Source organism: Hemitrygon akajei, chromosome 11 (genome assembly GCF_048418815.1).
Source record: "Hemitrygon akajei chromosome 11, sHemAka1.3, whole genome shotgun sequence".
NCBI classification, from domain to species: domain Eukaryota; kingdom Metazoa; phylum Chordata; class Chondrichthyes; order Myliobatiformes; family Dasyatidae; genus Hemitrygon; species Hemitrygon akajei.
This window is the reverse complement of record NC_133134.1, coordinates 70881549-70901050: the sequence shown is the minus strand read 5'-3', so window position 1 is coordinate 70901050 and position 19502 is coordinate 70881549. Positions and strand designations below refer to the sequence as shown.

General features: G+C 41.9%; 1 protein-coding gene across 4 annotated transcripts in view; it reads left to right on the top strand.

The window, feature by feature from the left end:
• The first annotated feature begins 637 nt into the window (after positions 1 to 637).
• The window catches only part of LOC140735696 (rho GTPase-activating protein 17-like), a 192805-nt gene continuing 173940 nt past the window's right edge, over positions 638 to 19502 (top strand). For all 4 annotated transcript variants that reach the window (XM_073061075.1, XM_073061073.1, XM_073061072.1 and 1 more), the window contains exon 1: positions 638 to 865. In XM_073061075.1, the coding sequence (XP_072917176.1) occupies positions 813 to 865 (53 nt within the window). In that variant the 5' untranslated portion in view covers positions 638 to 812. The remainder of the gene's footprint in view (positions 866 to 19502) is intronic.

The following is a 19502-nucleotide window of genomic DNA, read 5'->3' as shown; positions in this document are numbered from 1 at the left end:
ACAGGTCTACTTCATTAGGGGTCTGAGATTTGGTCTGTCAGCAAACACTCTGGAAACTTATACTGTCGCGAGCATTTTGACTGGTTGAATCAGCTGATAAAAAGACTCCAAAAGCACAGGATTGCTCAAAGCTGCAGCGCTTAAAACACAACCAGTTTCAACCCCGGCGCAACATGCCATAGAAGGCTTCTTTAAGAGACGGTGCCTCAAGAAGGCGACATTCACCATTAAAGACCCTTTTTGCGTTACACTATGGAGAAGGAGGTCCAAGAACTTGTAGGCCCACACTTAAGTGATTGAGGACCAGCTTCTTCCAACTCCGCAATCAAATTTCTGAATGGTTCACAAACTCATGAACACTACTTCATTATGCATATTTTGAACGACTTGTTTCTTTTGTAACTGAGTGCTTTAATCTCTTTGCACGGATGCTGCAAAACAAATCTCACCACATACATCAGTGATAATAAACCCGATTCACTACAGGGAAGGGACCATTTTATAGGGCATGGCAGTCAGAGCGGGACTGGGGACCCCGGTCCCCGTGATGTCCCTTCGCAGCGGCGGGACATCAGGAGCAGCTATCTCTCACCCTACGCCCACGACCTGCCAGGGCCGGAAGTGCAGTGCGGAACCACTTCCGCCGAGCAATGCGCGGCCGATCCCTGTGAGTGCAGGCCCGGGTGGGAGCGGTCGATCTGTGCGCCAAGCGGGGACGGGGTTCCCTGGGCCATGGTGTGTACGGCAGCCCGGGGCCTGAGCACGGCCACTCACTGAGCTCGGCTTTGGCGCCGCCGCAGGCAGAAAGCATCATGAAGAAGCAGTTTAATCGGATGCGGCAGCTGGCCAACCAGACCGTGGGCAGGTGGGTGTTGAGATTCGGTGGTGTTCAGTGGGTAGCCCCGGAAATTCTCTCCCCTAGCCCTCCCCTCCCCTCCCCTCTCCTCCCCTCCCCGGTGTCCCCTCCCCTCTCCTCCCCGGTGTTCCCCCTTCTCTCCCTCCCCCCCTCCCCTCCTCCTCCCCCCTCCCTCCCCTCCTCCCCTCCCCCCCTCTCTCCTCCCCTCCCCCCTCCCTCCCCTCCTCCCCTCCCCCCCTCTCTCCTCCCCTCCCCCCTCCCCCCTCTCTCCTCCCCTCCCCCCCTCCCCCCTCTCTCCTCCCCTCCCCCCCTCCCCCCCTCTCTCCCCTCCTCCCCTCCCCCCCTCTCTCCCCTCCTCCCCTCCCCCCCCTCTCTCCCCTCCTCCCCTCCTCCCCTCCCCAGTTCTCCCCACCACCCTTCCTTTGCCCTTGCCTTCATTGGTGTTCACCATCCTGCTCATATTTCCCTCAGCGGCCTCCTCTGCCTCACCCATCCTCTCCCCTCCCTTTTTCCCCCCAGTGTTCTTCCCTCTTATCTCCCCCTCCCCTTCCTCTTCCCTCCTACCCCCCCATCTGTGTTCTGCTCGACTTTATGTTCCTGTCTACCTGCGACAGCACAGAGAGCTGTCCAGTGAGGGTATGTGTGTAGAACTGAGGAATCACATACAATGAATTGTGAAACTGTGTTCCAAGATCCCTCTGATTACTGCCCTCCTCAGTGCCCTGTCACTGATTGTTTAAGACCTGCCCTGATAGATCTTCCCAATGTGCAACACCTCACACTTGTCTACATTAAATTCCATCTGTCATTTTTCCACCTCTGATTCTCTTCCTTGCTATCCACTACACCCACAATCTGGTGTTCATTCACAAATTTTCTGATCCACTTTATCATATTATCATTCAGGTCATTGATATAGATGCCAAATAACAACAGACGGAGCACCGATTCCTTTGGCACACCACTAGTCTCAGGGAGCTGCAGCCATCTACAACAGCTCTCTGGTTTCTTCTGCGAAGCTTATGTTTATGCCAGTTTGCTACCTTATCTTGAATTGCAGCTTTGAGCAGCAACCACTCAGAGATCAAAAGCCTGAGAAGAGGGAGTTCACTCAGGTTTTCGGATTGAGTAGAAGATGCAGTGACTCTCCACAGTTTGGAGCTTTAAGCAGCAGCCAATCACTGTTCGGATTGATTGATAAGAACAAATTAAACTAAGGCAGGGCAAGAAGAGTGGCCATTGTCAGAGTTAGAAGAGACTTCCAGGCTTCAGTGAGAGAAGGCAAAAAAGCTGTAGGTAGAGTCGTCCTCCCCCTCCCCCCATAGTTTATTGTTCTTCCTTATTTACATTTGCACAATTAGAACATTGGAGATGCCAGGCAGAATAGTGGAATGCTCCTGTTGCGGGATGGGGGATGTGAGAACTGCATCCAGCTGCAGCTTCTAACAATCCATGTTAAGGAGTTGGAACTGGATGAACTTCGGAACATTCGGGAGGCAGAGGGGGTGATAGATAGGACAGAGTCCAATCCTATAAGACAGAGTTCAGAGTCAAACACATTTTCTTGTGTTTGGCTATATCCCTCCAACTTAACTGCCATTTCTTAATTACATTCTGAACTGAGGAAAAGGCTTCCTGAAAACGCTTTGCTATCTTCTTATAGCCGCCTTCTGCTTTGTGGGCATCATTTATTTTAATTTTCAGTGTGCTAGGCAGCTGCTTAGAGGAGCCCATGGCTGCTGATTGTTGGGACAAGGTTTCAGGAGTCAAGGTGTTTATAAAGCTTTGAAATTTGCATCACCTGGCCTTTCCTAACGATGACTGTGAACAAGCCATAGCCCTAACAAGCTAATTAAGGTCTGAGACCTTGGTAAAGTTACCTGAGAGCTCAAATCTCTCGGGGTGCCCAAACTTTTGTATGGTGCTCCTTTCCTTTTTTCACTCTAAAATTGTACAAAACAAAAATAATACACTAATCTTGCTAAAAATGTTGTAAATAATGTTTCATCTTTAACTTTATGACTTTTGGAGATCAGTTCATCTTCTACTCACTTAACTATTCACAGTAACAGAAATTTTGACCGGGGTGCCCAAACTTTTGCATGCTACTGTAAGTATTTGGATAGACAGAGACTGATAAAGGTTAGTCAACATAGTTTTGTGTATAGTAGTTTGTGCCTAACCAGTCTGATAGTTTTCAAGGAAGTTACCAGGAAAGTTGATGAAGGAAAGGCTGTGGATGTTGTCTACATGGACTTTAGCAAGGCTTTTGACAAGGTTCAGTCGCTTGGCATTCAGGATGAGGTAGTAAATTGGGCTCAACATTGGCTTTGCACAGTGGTTGTAGATGGTTGCCTCTCTGACTGGAAGCCTGTGACTAGCGGAGTGCTGCAGGGATCGGTGCTAGGTCCATTGTTGTTTGTCATCTATGTCACTAATTTGGATAATAATGTAAACTGGATCAACATATTTGCAGGTAACACCAAGATTGGGGTTGTAGTGGACAGGAAGGAAGACTATTATGGCTTGCTGTGGGATCTGGAAAAATGGCAGATGGAATTTAATGCAGACAAGTGCAAGGTGTTGCACTTGACAGAATAAATCAGTATCGGTCTTGCACAATAAGGTACTGAGCAGTGCGGTGGAACAAATGGAATACAGATCCAGAATTTCTTGAAAGGTAGATAGGGTTGTAAAGAAAGTTTTGAAACATCGCCCTTCATAAATCAAAGTACAGGAGTTGGGATGTTTTGTTGAAGTTGTATAAGACATTGGTGAAGTTAATTTGGAGTATTGTGTGCAGGTTTGATCACCTATGTACCTATAGGAAATATATCAATAAGATTGAAAGAGTATAGAGAAAATTTGTAAGGATGTCTCCAAGTCTCAAGGACATGAGTTATAGAGAAAGGTTGAATAGGTTAGGACTTTATTCCCAGGAGCATGAAAATATCAGTGGAGATTTGATCGAGATACAGAACATTATAACGCCTTGGTGATTTCCTCAGCCCTACTCACTGAGGGCTTCTCATGTTGTTTTTGCATTTTTCCAAAATCTGTCTCCTGATTTGTTCATCGGTGTCTCTGCTGTTTGGGGGTTATATAGAATACTAAATAGAGTTTTAGAATGATTGCTCCCTCCTTGTTTCTGATTTCCACCTACATTGACTCAATAGCCAATCCATCCCTCCATGACATCCTCCATTTCTACAGCTGTGATAATATCCACTATTAGCAATACAACTCCTCCACCTTTTTACCTCCCTCTATGTTCCTTTTGAAACATCTAAACCACAGAAAATCCAGCAGCCATTCATGCCCTTGTGACAGTTGTAATGGCCACAACATCATATATGCATGTCCTGACCCATGCTCTAGGTTTATCACCCTTCTTCCTGATATTTTGTGCATTAAAATAGACACACTACCATTGACTGCAGTTTTGCCATATTTACTGCCTATCCTTTCTCAGTGTCCTAACACTGCATCTAACCAACTACAGCATCCACTGACCCATCACCCCCAACATTTAAACCTTCCCCAGCAGCTCCAGCATATCTGCCTGCAAGGATATTGAGCCCCCTCAAGTTCATGGGTAACCTGTCCTTTAAGGTCATGCCTTCCTCAGATGAGATCCCAATGTGAAATCCCAAGAGACATTTGAAACCCTGTCCCCACACCAATTCATCCATTCATATGCCACATCATCCTATTCTTACCCTCACTGGCTTGCAGCACAAGCTGTAATGCAGGACCCTTGAGGTCCTGCCTGTGAGCTTCCTACCTATCTCTCTCCTCATTTCTATGAACATGTACCACAACTTCAGGTTGCTCACCATCCCTCTTTAGAATGCTGTGCACCCAACCTGCGATGCACCTGACCCTGGCATCTGGGAGGCAACACACCATTCTGGAATCTCTTTCACATCCACAGAATCTCTTGTCTACTCCCCAACAAGAAATCCCCTGTCACCACTGTACACTTTTCCCCCCTTCCCTTTTGAGCTACAGAGCCAGAGACCTGATCACTCTGCTTACCCTGCGCAGTAGTATTGAGAGTGATGTACCCGTCACTGAGCGGAGTGGTCACAGCTGTAGTTTTCAGGGAAACTGATATATCCCACATCTGACATGAAGAGGACACAACTGACCCTGGATCAAATATTTGCTAATCTTAATTAGGCACTAGCAGATAAAGAAGGAAATTTACCAACAGCTTACTTTAGCTTCCAACTCTTATTGCCAAAGCCTCACGCTCTCCACTCCAACACTGGCCTGCTCACACCATGGCTGCTCCAGTTTATAGGCTGATAAAATAGTGATATCTCTAGCCTTATGAAATGCTCCACAATACTACACTTATGATTTAAATCTCATGCTCACTCACCCCCAAACAGACAACTGCTTGTTGAAAGGTGGAAGTGGAACCTCAGGGAGAGCTTCTTCACTGGCGGTAGTGAGAGTGTAGAATGAGCTTGCCAGCAGAAGTGGTGAGTGCAGGTTCGATTGCAACATTTGAGAAGTTTGGATAAGTACTTGGCATGGACTAGAAGGTCCCAAAGGCCTATTCTAAAATGTTGTGTTCTCTGACTCAGCTTGGTAAAATTTTTAAATCTTTTCCCCACTTTTTTTCCCCATGTAATCAGGTAATTCTCAAAAAAGGATGACTAAAACTGTGCCCAGTTTTCAAAGTGCACCCTTACCAATGACTTACACAGCTGCAACATAATGTCCCAACTCTTACACGCAATGCTTTAACTGAAGGCCAGTGTGCTCAGTGCTTTTTTCATTTCCATGTCTACCCGTGGTGTGACTTACAATGAACTGTGCACTTGTACTCCCCAGTGTCCAACCATTCAATTTATCAGTCCTGTGCTGGTTTGACTTACCAAAATGCATCATCTCACACTTGTCTGTATTGAAATCCATTTGCTATTCCTTGGCTCACTTTCCTAACTGATCGAGATCCCCAGTAATTTCTGAAAACCTCTTTCACACCTCTTAATTTTATGTCATCTGCAATCTGATTAAGCTTTGTGCATTTGCATCCAGGCAACTTATAAAAATAATCATAAGACAATAAGACATAGAAGCAGAATTAGGCCGTTCAGTCCACTGAGTCTTCATCATGGCTGATCCCAGATCCCACTCATTTCCATACATCTGCCTTTTTGCCATAACCCTTGGTGCCCTGACCAATCAGAAAACTATCAATTTCCACTTTAAATATACCACAGTCTTGCCCTCCACAGCAGTCTGTGGCAGAACATTCCACAGATTCACTACTCTGGCTAAAAATGTTCCTCGTTACCTCTGTTCTAAAGGGTCGCCCCTCAATTTTGAGGCTGCGCCCACTGGTTCTGGACACCCCCACCATAGGAAACATCCTCTCCACATCAACTTTATCTAGTCTTTTCAACGTTCAGTAGGCTTCAATGAGATCCCCACGCATTCTTCTATATTCCAGTGAGTACAGGCCCAAAGCTGCCAAACAGTCCTCATATGTTAACCCTTTCATTCCTGAAAGCATCCTTGTATACCTTCTTTAGATTCTCTTCAATGACAACACATTCTTGCTGAGATCTGAGGCCTAAAACTGTTGACAGTACACCAAATTCAGCCTGACAAGTGTCTTATAAGGCCTCAGCATTATCTCTGTGCTTTTGTATTCTATTCCCCTTGGAATGAATGTCAACATTGCATTTGCCTCCTTTACCACAGACTGCTCTGGTAAATTAACCTTCTGGGAATCTTCCATGAGGACTCCTAATTCCCTCTGCACCTCTGATGTTTGAATTTTCTCCCCATTTAGATAATAGTTTGCTCTTTTATTCTTTTTACCAAAATGCATTATCATACGTTTCCCAACTCTGTATTCCATCTGCCACCCCTTTGCCCATTCTTACAATTTGTCTTAAGTCCTTATGCAATCGCATTGCTTCCTCAGCACCCCTCCATCTATCTTTGTATCATCTGCAAACTTTGCCACAAAGCCATCAATTCTGTTATCTAAATCATTGACAAACAATGTGAAAAATAGCAGTCCCAATGCTAACCCCTGAGGAACACCACTAGTCACTGGCAGCCAACCAGAAAAGGCCTCCTTTATTCCCACTTGCTGCCTCCTGCCTGTCAGCCATTTCTTTCTATTCTTTCCAATATTTTTATTATTTTCTACATAGAAGAATACAGAGTACAAGAAAGTATGTATAAAAGGTCCAAGAAGATAAAAAAACTTCCAATTACAATATATGGATTCATAATAACAATTTCATTACCCTGTATTCATCTAAGTTAATCAATAGTTATATTGAAATATACTAATTTATTACAAAAAAGAATCTAACCCCTACCAAGACTGAAGCTGTTTATTAAGGAGAAAAAAATGTAGAATACCTTGTCATATAATAAAAAGCCATTTCTCTTTCCATGCCAGTATCTTCCCTGTAATGCCATAGGATTTTATCTTGTTAAGCAGCCTCGTGTGGCACCTTAGCAAATGCCTTCTGAAAATCCAAGTAAATGACATCCACTGCCTCCCCTTTGTCCATCCTGCTTGTTACTTCCTTGAAAATTTCTTAACAGATTTGTCGGACAGGATTTCCCTTTGACTGACTTTGACTTAAATCATTAGTCTCCAAGTACCCTGAAACCTCATCCTTAATAATACACTCTCAACACTTTACCAAACACAGGGGTTAGGCTAACTGGCCTATAATTCCTTTCTTTTGTCTTCTTCCCTTAAAGGGTGGAGTAACATCTGCAGTTTTCCAGTCCTCTGGACCATGCAAGCATCAAGTGATTCTTGAAAGATCATGATCAATGATTCTGCTATCCCTTCAGCAACCTCTTTTAGCACTGGGAGGTTGTCCATCTGGTCCAGGTGACTTATACACCTGAAGACCTTTCAGTTTGCTTGGCACTTTTTCCTTTGTATTAGCAATGGCACTCACTCCTGCTCACTGACCTCTGGCATACTGCTAGTGTCTTCCACAGTGAAGACTGGTAATGTACGGGGTGGGGGGGGGGGGGTGAATGATAAGTTCGTGGCCTAAGGTAGAAGGAGTCAATTTTAGAAAACCTAGCACATTTATTTTTCACCATAGTCCCCTCCTATACTTAGTCCAGTGGTCGTGGAGCATATGGATTCCTTCTTTGTAGAAGTGGTCCACAGCAAGGGCGATTGCATGTAACAAGGGTGTCTTGGACCTCCAGGTGGTCCACAGCAGGGGTGATTGATAAGTTCGTAGCCTAAGGTAGAAGCAGATGTGTTATACAGCTCTCGTTACATACATGTGCAGTTCAACTCTTTGATTGAAAATGCAGAAAATTTGAAGTTAATAACTCATCTTCTACCTTAGGCCACAAGCTTATCAATTACCCCATGTTGTGGGCCACTTCTGGAAGTCCAAGACCTTCTACAAAGAGGGGATCCATATGCTTCATGACCGCTGCACTAAGTGTGTAAATGTAGGAAAAATAAATGTGCTAGGTTTTCTAAAATTGACTCCTTCTAACTTAGGCCACGAACTTGTCAATCACCACTCGTACTTATTAAGTTCATCTGCCATTTTTTTGTTCCCTGTTACTTCCTCAGCAGCATCATTCTCCACTGGTCCAATATCAACTCTCACCTCCCTTTTACTCTTCATTTAACTGAAAAATCTTTTAGTATCCTGTTTTATGTTGTTGGCTAGTTTGCCCTCATATTTCATCTTTTCTTTCCTTATGGCTTTTCAGTTGCCTTTTGTGGAGTTAAAAATTTCCCAACCATCCAGCTTCCCTTGTCAGTCATGGTTGCCTACCCCTGTCATTTGAGAAGTTCCTCTGTGGACATATCTATCCTGAGCCTTGTGAACTATTCCCAGAAACTTCAGCCATCTCTGCTCTACCAGCATCCCCACCAGTATCCCCCTCCAATCCATCTTGTCAAGCTCCTCTCTCATGCCTCTGTAATTCCCTTTATTCCATTGTGATACTAATACCTCTGACTTGTGCTTCTCCCTCTCAAATTGCAGTATGATTTTTCAGTCTTAATAGATTAGTGGAATAGCTGTGTACACAAAAAACACTGATTTTTTTGGATGACAGCTTTCTGTCTGGCAAATCAAATTTTAGAATGGTTTGGAAGAATCAGAACATGTCACAGATATAAGTTACCAAAATTGTTTTAATGATTACAAGGACACCTCTTGCCCAGTGAGATTTTAAGAGACTGCTTCTTGAGTAAGTGATAAAGGGTATGTCTTATGGAAGCCCTGAATCATTATTGATAGGTTTGATTTATATAGCTATTTATATACTGTGCAATGTTTAGAAGATGACAAATTGTGTCAGCTGAAAGATGTGGCCTGAAATTTTATGCACTTCTGAAGCTACTGACAGCTTCAGTTTTCCTTGTGGTATGACAGATGCTTGAGATTCACAAAGAATTGGGGTTCTGTCATTATTTCATGAGCATTTGAAATGGGGAAAAACAGAATTTTCTCCCATCAGTGACAAGAGCATAATACAGTGGATTCTGGTTACTTGGGACACATCAGGACCAGTACATTTTGGCCCAATTAAGCAGCTGCCCTATTTAGCCCAAGCTTCATGGAAATACTTAAAAAGGTATAAAAAAGATGAATTGTGTAACAAGTTATATATTTCAACGAAATACAGAATAAATTTGAGCACTACCAAAATTACTAATGCACTATAAAACTGTGTATTCATTCCGAATAGTTATTGACAGAAAAATTTATTCTTTTGGTTGACTAGATGAACAGTGTAGATACGTAGTGCAGATGGTGGACTGCCTTCTGACAGTGTTTTGGATGATAGCATCCTACAGATCTGCATTTTATGTGTAATATTGAAGATAACTATTGATACCTTCAAATTCTTTGTGGTGTCCAATTTCTTGAAGTAGTGAAATTGTTTCATTTTCACTCCCAGCTGTTTCTGGCATCTCCAAGCCTGAATGTTTGAAACTGCAGTGAGCAAAACTGTTCTGAATTGTTTTACTGTTTATTACTTGCCAACTATCAGTAACAAAAATCACTGCTTTTAAAACACAAACACGCAAATGACGCTTTTTAAAAACTACCTGCTCCAAGCATGGTGTATTGTCTAGTGGCTACACGGCGTGCACACAACTGATGCTAGTAGAAAATACTCATCAACAGTCACCTTCCCCAGTTAAGCGGCATAGTGTCCCAAATAAACTAAGGGAATCTCTGGCTATTTTCTCGGTTTGTTTATGTTCCAAATAAGCAGCTGCCCTTGATTAACCGATGGCACATTAACTGATGACCCTTTAACTGGAATCCACTGCAAGATCGTGACCAAGAGGAACAGCTTATAACTGGTTGGCAAAGGAACTGGTTCTTCACATGTGAATGTCATTGCCTCCATTGTTAACTAAGTCTCAAATCAATTTCAAATATAGAAGAAAAGTATATTGAGTGAGTTTTGTAAAGGGTCAAACGGAAGTGAAGTGGTTCAGTCAGTTGCTTCTGGAGACAAAAGCCTTTTCCTGCATCGGAAAATTTGTAACCCACCTGAAGATATTTACTGGCTTTGTAATCTTGTTTTTTTCTTAATGTGCATCTGAACGTCAGAATATTTGAATTGACAGAAAGGGAAATGTTTGACCTTGTCAGCTGAATCATGCTTTTTCAGTTGACATTGAAACTGTTCTTTTCCCAGCTGCAGCAAGATCTTTTGCCTTCTTACCTGCTAACAGGTATTTACTGATCACTTGTGTCTAGGGCTTTGTACTGAATTTGATATTATTTGAGCAGAACTTCTCAGACTTTAGTGGAAATGTAAAAAAACTTGATGTAATTCTCTGACCAGTTTTCAGCTGACCCAGATGTGAAATAGAGTTTTCAATGTGAACTCATCAACTAGCAAAGGTCTGCAGCAAAAGGCATGGAGATCTTTCAGCCTCAAATCTTCAGGAAAGTTTACAGAGAGCCATGATTTTTACTTTGTGGCAGTATATTTATTTGCAAGCATGTGCCTTTTCTCCATTGAATCTCAACAAATCAAAATATTACTAATGCCTGCATTGTTTTTGAGAAAATAAATAGCTCTACAGGTGTGCCTGATTGTTTGTACATCACCCACTCTTGGTATCAACTGCTTATATTTTACATGATGAGGAGGAAATGTTCCTTTGGCACATTACAGTTTCTCAGATACTAGTCACCTTCCCGCAGTCTTCTACATACTTCCAAGTATGAATGCGAATGGCAAGTGTTAATATCACTCTTTGATCAGGGAATCCTCAGAGCCAAATCTGGTCTGATACCCATGAGCTTTTGCTGGTAGGACTTAATTGGGCACTGCAAGATTATAGTGAAAGCCTTCAAAAGATAGCTGGTTAAGTATTCCAAATTAATTGTATGGCTGTATGGGGAAGGAAGATGACTAGGAGTAGCTAAATTGTTCTTCTATGGAACTAGTACAGACCAAATTTAAGATGAGCAATCTGTGGTCAGGAGTGAGTGTAAGGTGACCTTGTATTTTTTTCCAGATCATTCCACATTTGTGCAGTGAATATTGTACCTGCAACATGGTTTCCGATGTTAAACCTATATTCATTTTTTCAGTGCAAAAAAGAGCACTGCTCTAAATCTTTTGATACTTGGAAGCTTTTGGCCAATGCTTCTACAGCTTAACTTCTTTAGTAACCCATCCTATTCAGGCCATGGGATTTACAGTTGTAAGAAGTTGTTTGTGAACTCTTTGTAATTACCTGGTTTTCTGCATTACTTGCTAATAAAATGTAGTCTGATCTTCACCTAAGTCACAATAATAGACAAACACAATTAGCCTGATCTAATAACATATTGCAAGAGTTGTACTTCTTGTCATCAATACTGAGTACGCCATTTAACTAATCACAGTCTAGGTTCAAAAAAGTATGTAACCCTCTGGGGTAATGCCTTCTACAAAAGCTATTTGGAGTCAAGTGTTCCAATCTTTAGATGAGATTGGAGGAGTGGGTTATAGAAGTGCCCTGCCCTATATAAAAAAAGACACTCAAAGTCAGGTTACTGACAGGCTGTTCTTATCAAGAAAGATCTGTTTATGTGCACCATGCCTCGATCAAAACAACTTTTAGAAGATCTTAGAAGAATTGTACAGATGCATGACTGGACAAGGGTACAAAAGCACTTCTAAAGATCTCAATGTCCATTAGTCCACAGTAAAATAAGTTGTCTATAAATGGAGGAAATTCAGTACTGTTGCTATTCTCCCTGGGAGTGGGCATCCTGCAAAGATCATCCCTAGAACACAATGTGCAATGCTGAAGGAGGTGAAAAAGAACCCAAGGGTACCAGCAAAAGAGATGCAGAAATCTCTAGAACTTGCTAAAGTCTCTGTTCATGTGTCCACTATAAGATGAACAAGAATGGTGTTCATGAAAGAAGAAAACAGGAAACCACTGCTTTTCAACAAAACATTGCTGCACGTCTCAAGTTTGCAAAAGATCGCCTGGATGTTTCACACAGACAATGTTCTGTGGACAGATGAGACAAAAGTTGAACGTTCTGGCAGAGATGTACACCTTTAACTGTTGTTCATTCTTTGGGGCACTTTTCTGTTTTCATGGATGTTTGCAAAGAAAAAGTATTTCAGGATGTATATTGTATACATTTCTCTGACATTAAATTTGACCTTTGAACCTTTATGCTTGGAGGCAACACCAACACTGAAACCTCATCTCAACTGTGAAGCATGGTGGAGGAGCATCATGGTTTGGGGCTGCTTTGCTGTCCCAGGGCCTGGACAGCTTGCAATTGTTGGGAAGAATGAAATCAATATTGTTATTAAGGCATCTTACAGGTGAATGTTGGGGTAGTGGTCCGTCATATAATATAATATATTATATAATATATATTAATATAAGTTTGATGATGCGACAAGACAGTGATCTGAAACACGAGTAAATCAACAACAGAATTGTTTAATAAGTAAGTTCACGTTTTGGAATGGCCAAGTCCGAGTCCAGACCTTAACCCGATTGAGATGCTGTGGCATAACCTGAAGAGGGCTGTTCATGCAAGGTATTCCAGAAATATTGATGAAATGAAACAATTTTGCATGGAGGAATGGTCTAAAATTCTTCCTCGCCTTTGTGCACGTCTGATCAGCTACAGGAAACATTTGGTGGAGGTTATTGCTGCTAAAGGACGTTCAACAGTTATTAAGTACAAGGGTTCACATACGTTTTCCAGCCTGGACTATGAATGATTAAACGATGTGTTCAATAAAGACATGAAATGTGCAATTGTTTATTATTAGTTTAGGCAGATTGTGTTTGTCTGTTATTGTGACTTAGATGAAGATCAGACCACATTTTATGAGTAATTAGTGCAATAAACCAGGTGATTGCAAAGGGTTCACAAAATTTTTCTTGCAACTGTACATGCACCGATCCTTAAACATCTTGCATCAATTTTTAAGCCATAAATACCACTGCACCTGCCTTTGCTGGGGTCACAACAAAATTCACAACTCTGTAGGGACTGCTTTTTATGTTGTATATCAATGATTTAGATGATGGAATAGATGGCTTTATTTCCAAGTTTACGGATGATTAGAAAATTAGTGGAGGGGCAGGTAGAGTTGAGGAAACAGGTAGGCTGCAGAAGGGCTTAGAAAGATTAGGAGAATGGGCAAGAAAGTGGCAAAAGAAATACAATGTTGGAAAATGTATGGTTATGCACTTTGATAGTAGAAATAAATGTGCAGACTTTTCTAAACGGGGAGAAAATAAAAAAATCTGAGATGCAAAGGGACTTGGAAGTCCTTGTGTGGAATATCCTAAAGGTTAATTTGCAGGTAGAGTTGGTGGTGAGGAAGGCAAATGCAATGTTGGCATTCATTTCAAGAGGTCTAGAATACAAGAGCAAGGATGTGATGCTTTATAAAGCACTGGTGAGGCCTCACCTTGAGTGTTGTGAACAATTTTGGGCTCCCAGTCTAAGAGAGTATGTGTTGACATTGGAGAGAGTCCAATGGAGGTTCACAAGAATAATTCTGAGAATGAAAGGGTTATCATATGAGGAACGTTGATAACACTGGGTCAGTACTCACTGGGATTTAGAAGGATGAGGGAGAATCTCATTACAAGCTTTCATATGTTGAAAGACCTAGACAGAGTAGATATGGAAAGGATGTTTCCCATGGGGGAGTCTAGGACAAGAAGGCACAGCTTCAGGATAGAGGGGTGCCCATTTAAAACAGAGATGCGGAGAAATTTCTTTTGCTGGAAGGTGGTCAATTTGTGGAATTTGTTACCATAGGCACCTGTGGAGGCCGTGTGATAGGGTGTACTTAAGGCAGAGCTTGATAGGTTCTTGATTGGACGCTGTATCAAAGGTTACGAGGAGAAGGCTGGGGAGTGGGGCTGAAGAGGGGGAAAAAGATCAGCCATGATTGAATGGTGAGGCAGACTTGATGGGCCAACTGGCCTATTTATGCTCTTAAAAAATATTGTCTTTGGCAAAGATTGATATATAGAATTCATTTAGTGCCTCCAGTCTGTCCTCCTTCCTCTAGGAGTAAATTTCCGTTTTGGCATCTGATCAGCACCATGTCTCCTGTTGTCATGCGTACAGGTTATTTTTGGATTTCCTGTGTGGTGCCAGTCATTTTGTATGTATATTTTACCTAACTTGTTTCTCTTTTTTATTTCCTCTCTGAACATTGTGATCAACCTCATTTTCATTTTGTTCCCAACTTTACATTTCTGTTATTTGCTCTTTGTTTCTTCCCCATTTTACCCCTTGTTTTAGGTTAATGTGGAACTTGGCTTTAATTTTCCTTTTATTCTTCCACATTGAAATATGTGTAGTCTGCTGAAGAGGTTCAATTCAAATTTTGCCAACTGAGCTTTGATTCTAGTTGACCTAAGCTAAATCTGCTCTCATCCTATTTGTATTTGCCTTTTCCAATTGACAGTATTTAATAGTTATTCAAACCTTATTATGATCACTGTTTCCTCAGTGTTCTCACGTGGATTCTGAATCTGTTGACCCTGAATTGTGTCACTTTTGTAAGTCCAGCAAAGTACAGATCTGAAACTTCTCCTAAATGCACATTAGATGCTTAATATGCCTATGTTATTCTATCACAGTCAATATTTAAATAGTTTCTTCACATTGTCACTGTTGTTATGCTCAGTCAAAGTCCCTGTGGAGTTCTGGCAAAGAGCAGCCAGCAAGTTTAGGATTTTATGGAATTGCATGCAAGATGAGGAATAATTTATAGAAAAATAACCAATTTTAATTTGAGAAGAGATGTTTTTGTCCATTCTTTTAACTGTGAGTACTATTACTATGTTTTAAAGCCTTTAGCAATACTACTATTTCTGTATTCCAGATTTCTCCATATTGGATTCATGGGTTGCTGTATTTTATTACTGATTAAAACAGTATATGCTGTGGTGATTATGATATGAAACAGAAGTGTGTATATGAATTTCTACTAAGGAAAGCAGAAGACTTTGTGGTTTGCTGCTCAATTGATCAAGTGGTGGTACTCCCTTCTGAATTGTCACCCAATGGGGTGATTACAATTGATTGCACCACATTAAGATAATTTACAGTAGCAATGTAACCCACCAACATGGTTGGGAGAAAGCAACATGTTCACAAGCAGAACTTGCAGATTGTGTGGAGTTAGTGCATTCTGTCTGTGAGCCTGTGCTGTGATTTCCTCTCCTGTTCCAAAAATGAGCTGATAGATTAATTAGTTTGCTTATTATCATCTCCAGACCACAGTGCATCGACAAAACATATATACAGTCACTCACTGTCCTAGTGACGAGACCCCGGTGGTGACAGGCTATTCATTCGCCTCTCAGCCAGAAGCTATTCTCAGGAAGAAGCTATTCCCCAGATTGGCAGTTCCAGTTTGTTGCTGCTGTACTTCCTGACTGTAGTGAGTCAAAGAAATTGTGTGATGGGTGATAGGGGTCCTCATCCCGCAATGCCTTGGGCTATTAGTATACAACGATCCCAGTAACTAACAAATGTGGGAAGAGAGACCTTGGTAATGCTCTCGGTGGATTTACTATCCTTTGTAGAGTCCTGCAGTCCGGTGCCTTGTGGATTCTGATCCACACAATGGTGCTCCTGTAGAAAGTTATTAGAATGGGAACCGGAAGCCTTGCACTCCTCAGTCTCCTCAGAAAGTGTAGACACTGCCTTCATGATGATTGAGGAGGTGTTTGTCCAGGTTAGGTCATCCGTTATATGCTTTGTGTTCTTCATTCTCTTTATGGTAGTGCCATTGATAATCCGTTGAGAGTGGGCAACCTGTCCACAATCATCCTAAAATCAACAATCATCTCTTGTCTTTTCTACGTTGATTTTTTTAGACCCAACAAGGACAGTTTACATACCAGCCTCTGGGTTGATAGTGTTAAACACTGAGCTGAAGTTGAACTGGCATATGAGGCATCGTTTTCAAGGTGGGAAGGACGGAGTGAAAGGCCGAGGCTATGGCATCCTCAGTGTACCGGTTTGAGCAGTAGGCAAACTGGAAAGAGTCCAAATGCAGCTGGAATGTGGGATTTAATGCAATCCCACTACTGCTGCTGTAAATTTCCTCTTGTGTAGTTAAGGAGCATAGCATAAAGATGAAACAAGTGGATGGTTTGTGGGAGAGAATATATTGCAGGGTTACAGGGAAATAAAAGGATGAAAGGGATAGAAAAGGGTTGCTTTACTGTGCAACAGTAAGTTACTTTGACCAATGGCTGTTATCTTTGTGTTGTTATATCCAAATGTATCCAGCAGTTTAAAGATTTACCGTAGATGTCAGATTATAAGCCGCTACTTTTTTCCCACATTTTGAACAGCTTTGAACTCTGCGGCCTTTAATATGGAGCGGCTAATGCATGGTTTTTTTTCATGCCGCCAAAAACATTTTGCCTCGTAACAGTAGACCAATAAAATTGATGAGTAGTTCACAGAGGTCCAATGAAATTGTACGATAAATCAAGCGCACTTTCACAATTAAATTATTGTAAATCAGTCATTTGTACTCACCCTCATCAAGATGGAAAACACTCGAAGAAAAGCATTGTGCTGCCTTTATGGCAGTTATTTAGTTTATAATATTTTCGCTTAGTAATTCATTTTCTAGTTAAAGTTAGAAGTGTTTTAACTATATTTGTTTTCTGTACTACATCGCGGAATGCTATGACGTCACACCCGGTTTCGCCGCGTCTTGTGGGAAAAATGCCAGTTTGCGATAAACGGGAAGGCGGGGGGGAGCGGCGGAGTGGCATTGGATCTGAGCGAACGCTGCTTTTAAGTTAAAGGCGATCAATAACTTTTCCTGGTAGGCTGCAGTATATATATTTTTTACCAGTCGTTAGGAGATATTGGAATGTTGTTCAGTAAAAAAGTATACGCAACGTATATTTAAAAGTAGCCGCGTTACAGGCACGGTTCAAAAAAAAGCATTTGCAATATGTATTTGTTTATGTTACCATATGGATTTAATTAAAAGTTAAAAAATCCTCACGTGTAATATCTTTCTGTGTAAATATCTCATATTACAACGTGGGACACCTGCGGCCGAAAATCCGGTGCGGCCGAAAATCCGGTGCGGCCTGTACAAGTAAAAAATTGATTTTCTTTCTAAAATTAGAGCCAGCGTCTTTTAATCAGGTGCGCTCTGTAGTCCGGAATCTACGGTATTTTGAATCTGTGATCAGGTAAGAATTCAAAAGATCACGAAGTATAATCACAGCAGGCCACTCAGCCTGTCACATCCAGGCCAGCCCATAAACCTGATCCATAGCTCTGAGGCTATTCCTACTTGGTATTTGCCTGTATTATTACTCTGTTAGGCAGAAAGTTAAAGACTCATCACTCTTTGGGTGGAACACAACTTCCTTAATTCACTAGTAACGGTTCTACCATTTGGCTTCATTTTATGTCACCTTGTCATTGACTTTCCCTGAAAGGGAACTGGGTCCTATTTCTCAATCCTGTTTAGACTTTTCGTACAATTTCCCTGGTCTCTTCTTCCACAGAAGACATTCCCAGCCTATGAAGACTCTGCCCGTGTGTTACAAATCTCTACTGCATGCTCTTTTGGACAATCATGTCCTTCCTGTAACACAATAACTGAAGTTGTATTCAGGATTCTGTCTGTGACTTAACTGTTCTTTAAATTCATTTTTTGCCCGACTCCCCGCTGTTTTATTATGTGCCTTACCCATAGAAGGCAAGTATTAATTGTGCTTTCCGACAACTTATGTCTGTCTGCCCTGCCATTTTGAGGGGATCTCTGAGTCTACTGCTCTCACTGTACAGATGTACAAAGCGAAGCAGTGAGTTAAACGCCTGCTCAAAAATCACATGAAACAGAGGTTTACTCTCAGGTTATTAATGAGATCTTACTTGTGAAAAGATATTGAGGTTTCAAGGGTAAAAAGAGTGCTCCAAATTGAAGTCCAAATTAACCCACACAGGAAATGATACAAAAAAAATCGTGCAAAGGAAGCAATGTTCCTATGAAACAAACTCGCCTCGAGTGGTCAAAACACTCCTTGCTTGGCATCCATACGATGTCAAACTTCAATATTAGCGAAAGTCAAATGATCATTTCATTAAGTCTTTTGTGAAAAGAGGAGAGTCTCAGAGACTGGTCTTGAAACAGTCCTACTTTACAGTCTTTAACCATTCTCAGTTTGATGTTCCTGGTGGGGATCAGCAGGAAATGCTTGGCTAGTTCACCAAAAGGAGAAGCTGAGCTGACTAGCTTGGAGCCCTCTTGTGGTATAGTCAGCCCGGATGAGATCAGCAGGAACATAGTTCCATTGGCTCTTCTAGATTATATATAGTGGAATTGTGTAGGTTTTTGGAATTTTCAGGCCTTTAAGATCCTGAAGGGAAGAACACCACTGCTCATGTTTCTCATTAGGGAGTGGGACATCCCATTCACGTGTCCGAGGTCAACTCTCTAAATATGGAGTGGCAAATCCAAGAGGGTCAAATAGGCCGTTGATAGTCGATATCATGTCACGACATGTAAAGGGTCTTTCGGTACCAGCAATCCGGAAAGTAAGGTTAGTGATAATGAGGTCTCATCCAAGGCCCAGACTGAGCTGCATAGGAGGGAGGTCCTGTCCAAGATCAAGATTTTGTAGACCTTTGGCCAGATCTTTGGATGGGAAGTGTTTGCATGACCTCAGCACTGTTGGATGAGATCTGAGATTAGACTACACCAACATGTTTTGCACTGCTTGCAGTGTGCTGAATGTTTCTTCTGCACTAGAAAATGATTTAAGACCATCATTAATATAGAAATGCCTTTCTCTGTACCTCTGTGCTTCAGTACGAAATTCCTCCTCACCCTCAATAGCTGTCCTCAGATTGCCACTGGTGTGAGGGACAGTTACCAAATATATGAATTCTCATGCAGTATTCCATAATCTTGCTGTCCAGATGGAGGTCACGAATCCACAAGAATCTGAGGTAGTTTTGATGATCTGCTTGCACTTGGAAGCTGGGAAACAATTGTTCGATGTCTGCCATCACTGTGATGGATTCAGTTCTAAAGCATGTGAAGATCCCAAGCAGACTGTTATTGAGGTCTGGGTCCCACATGAGCAAGTTGTTCAGTG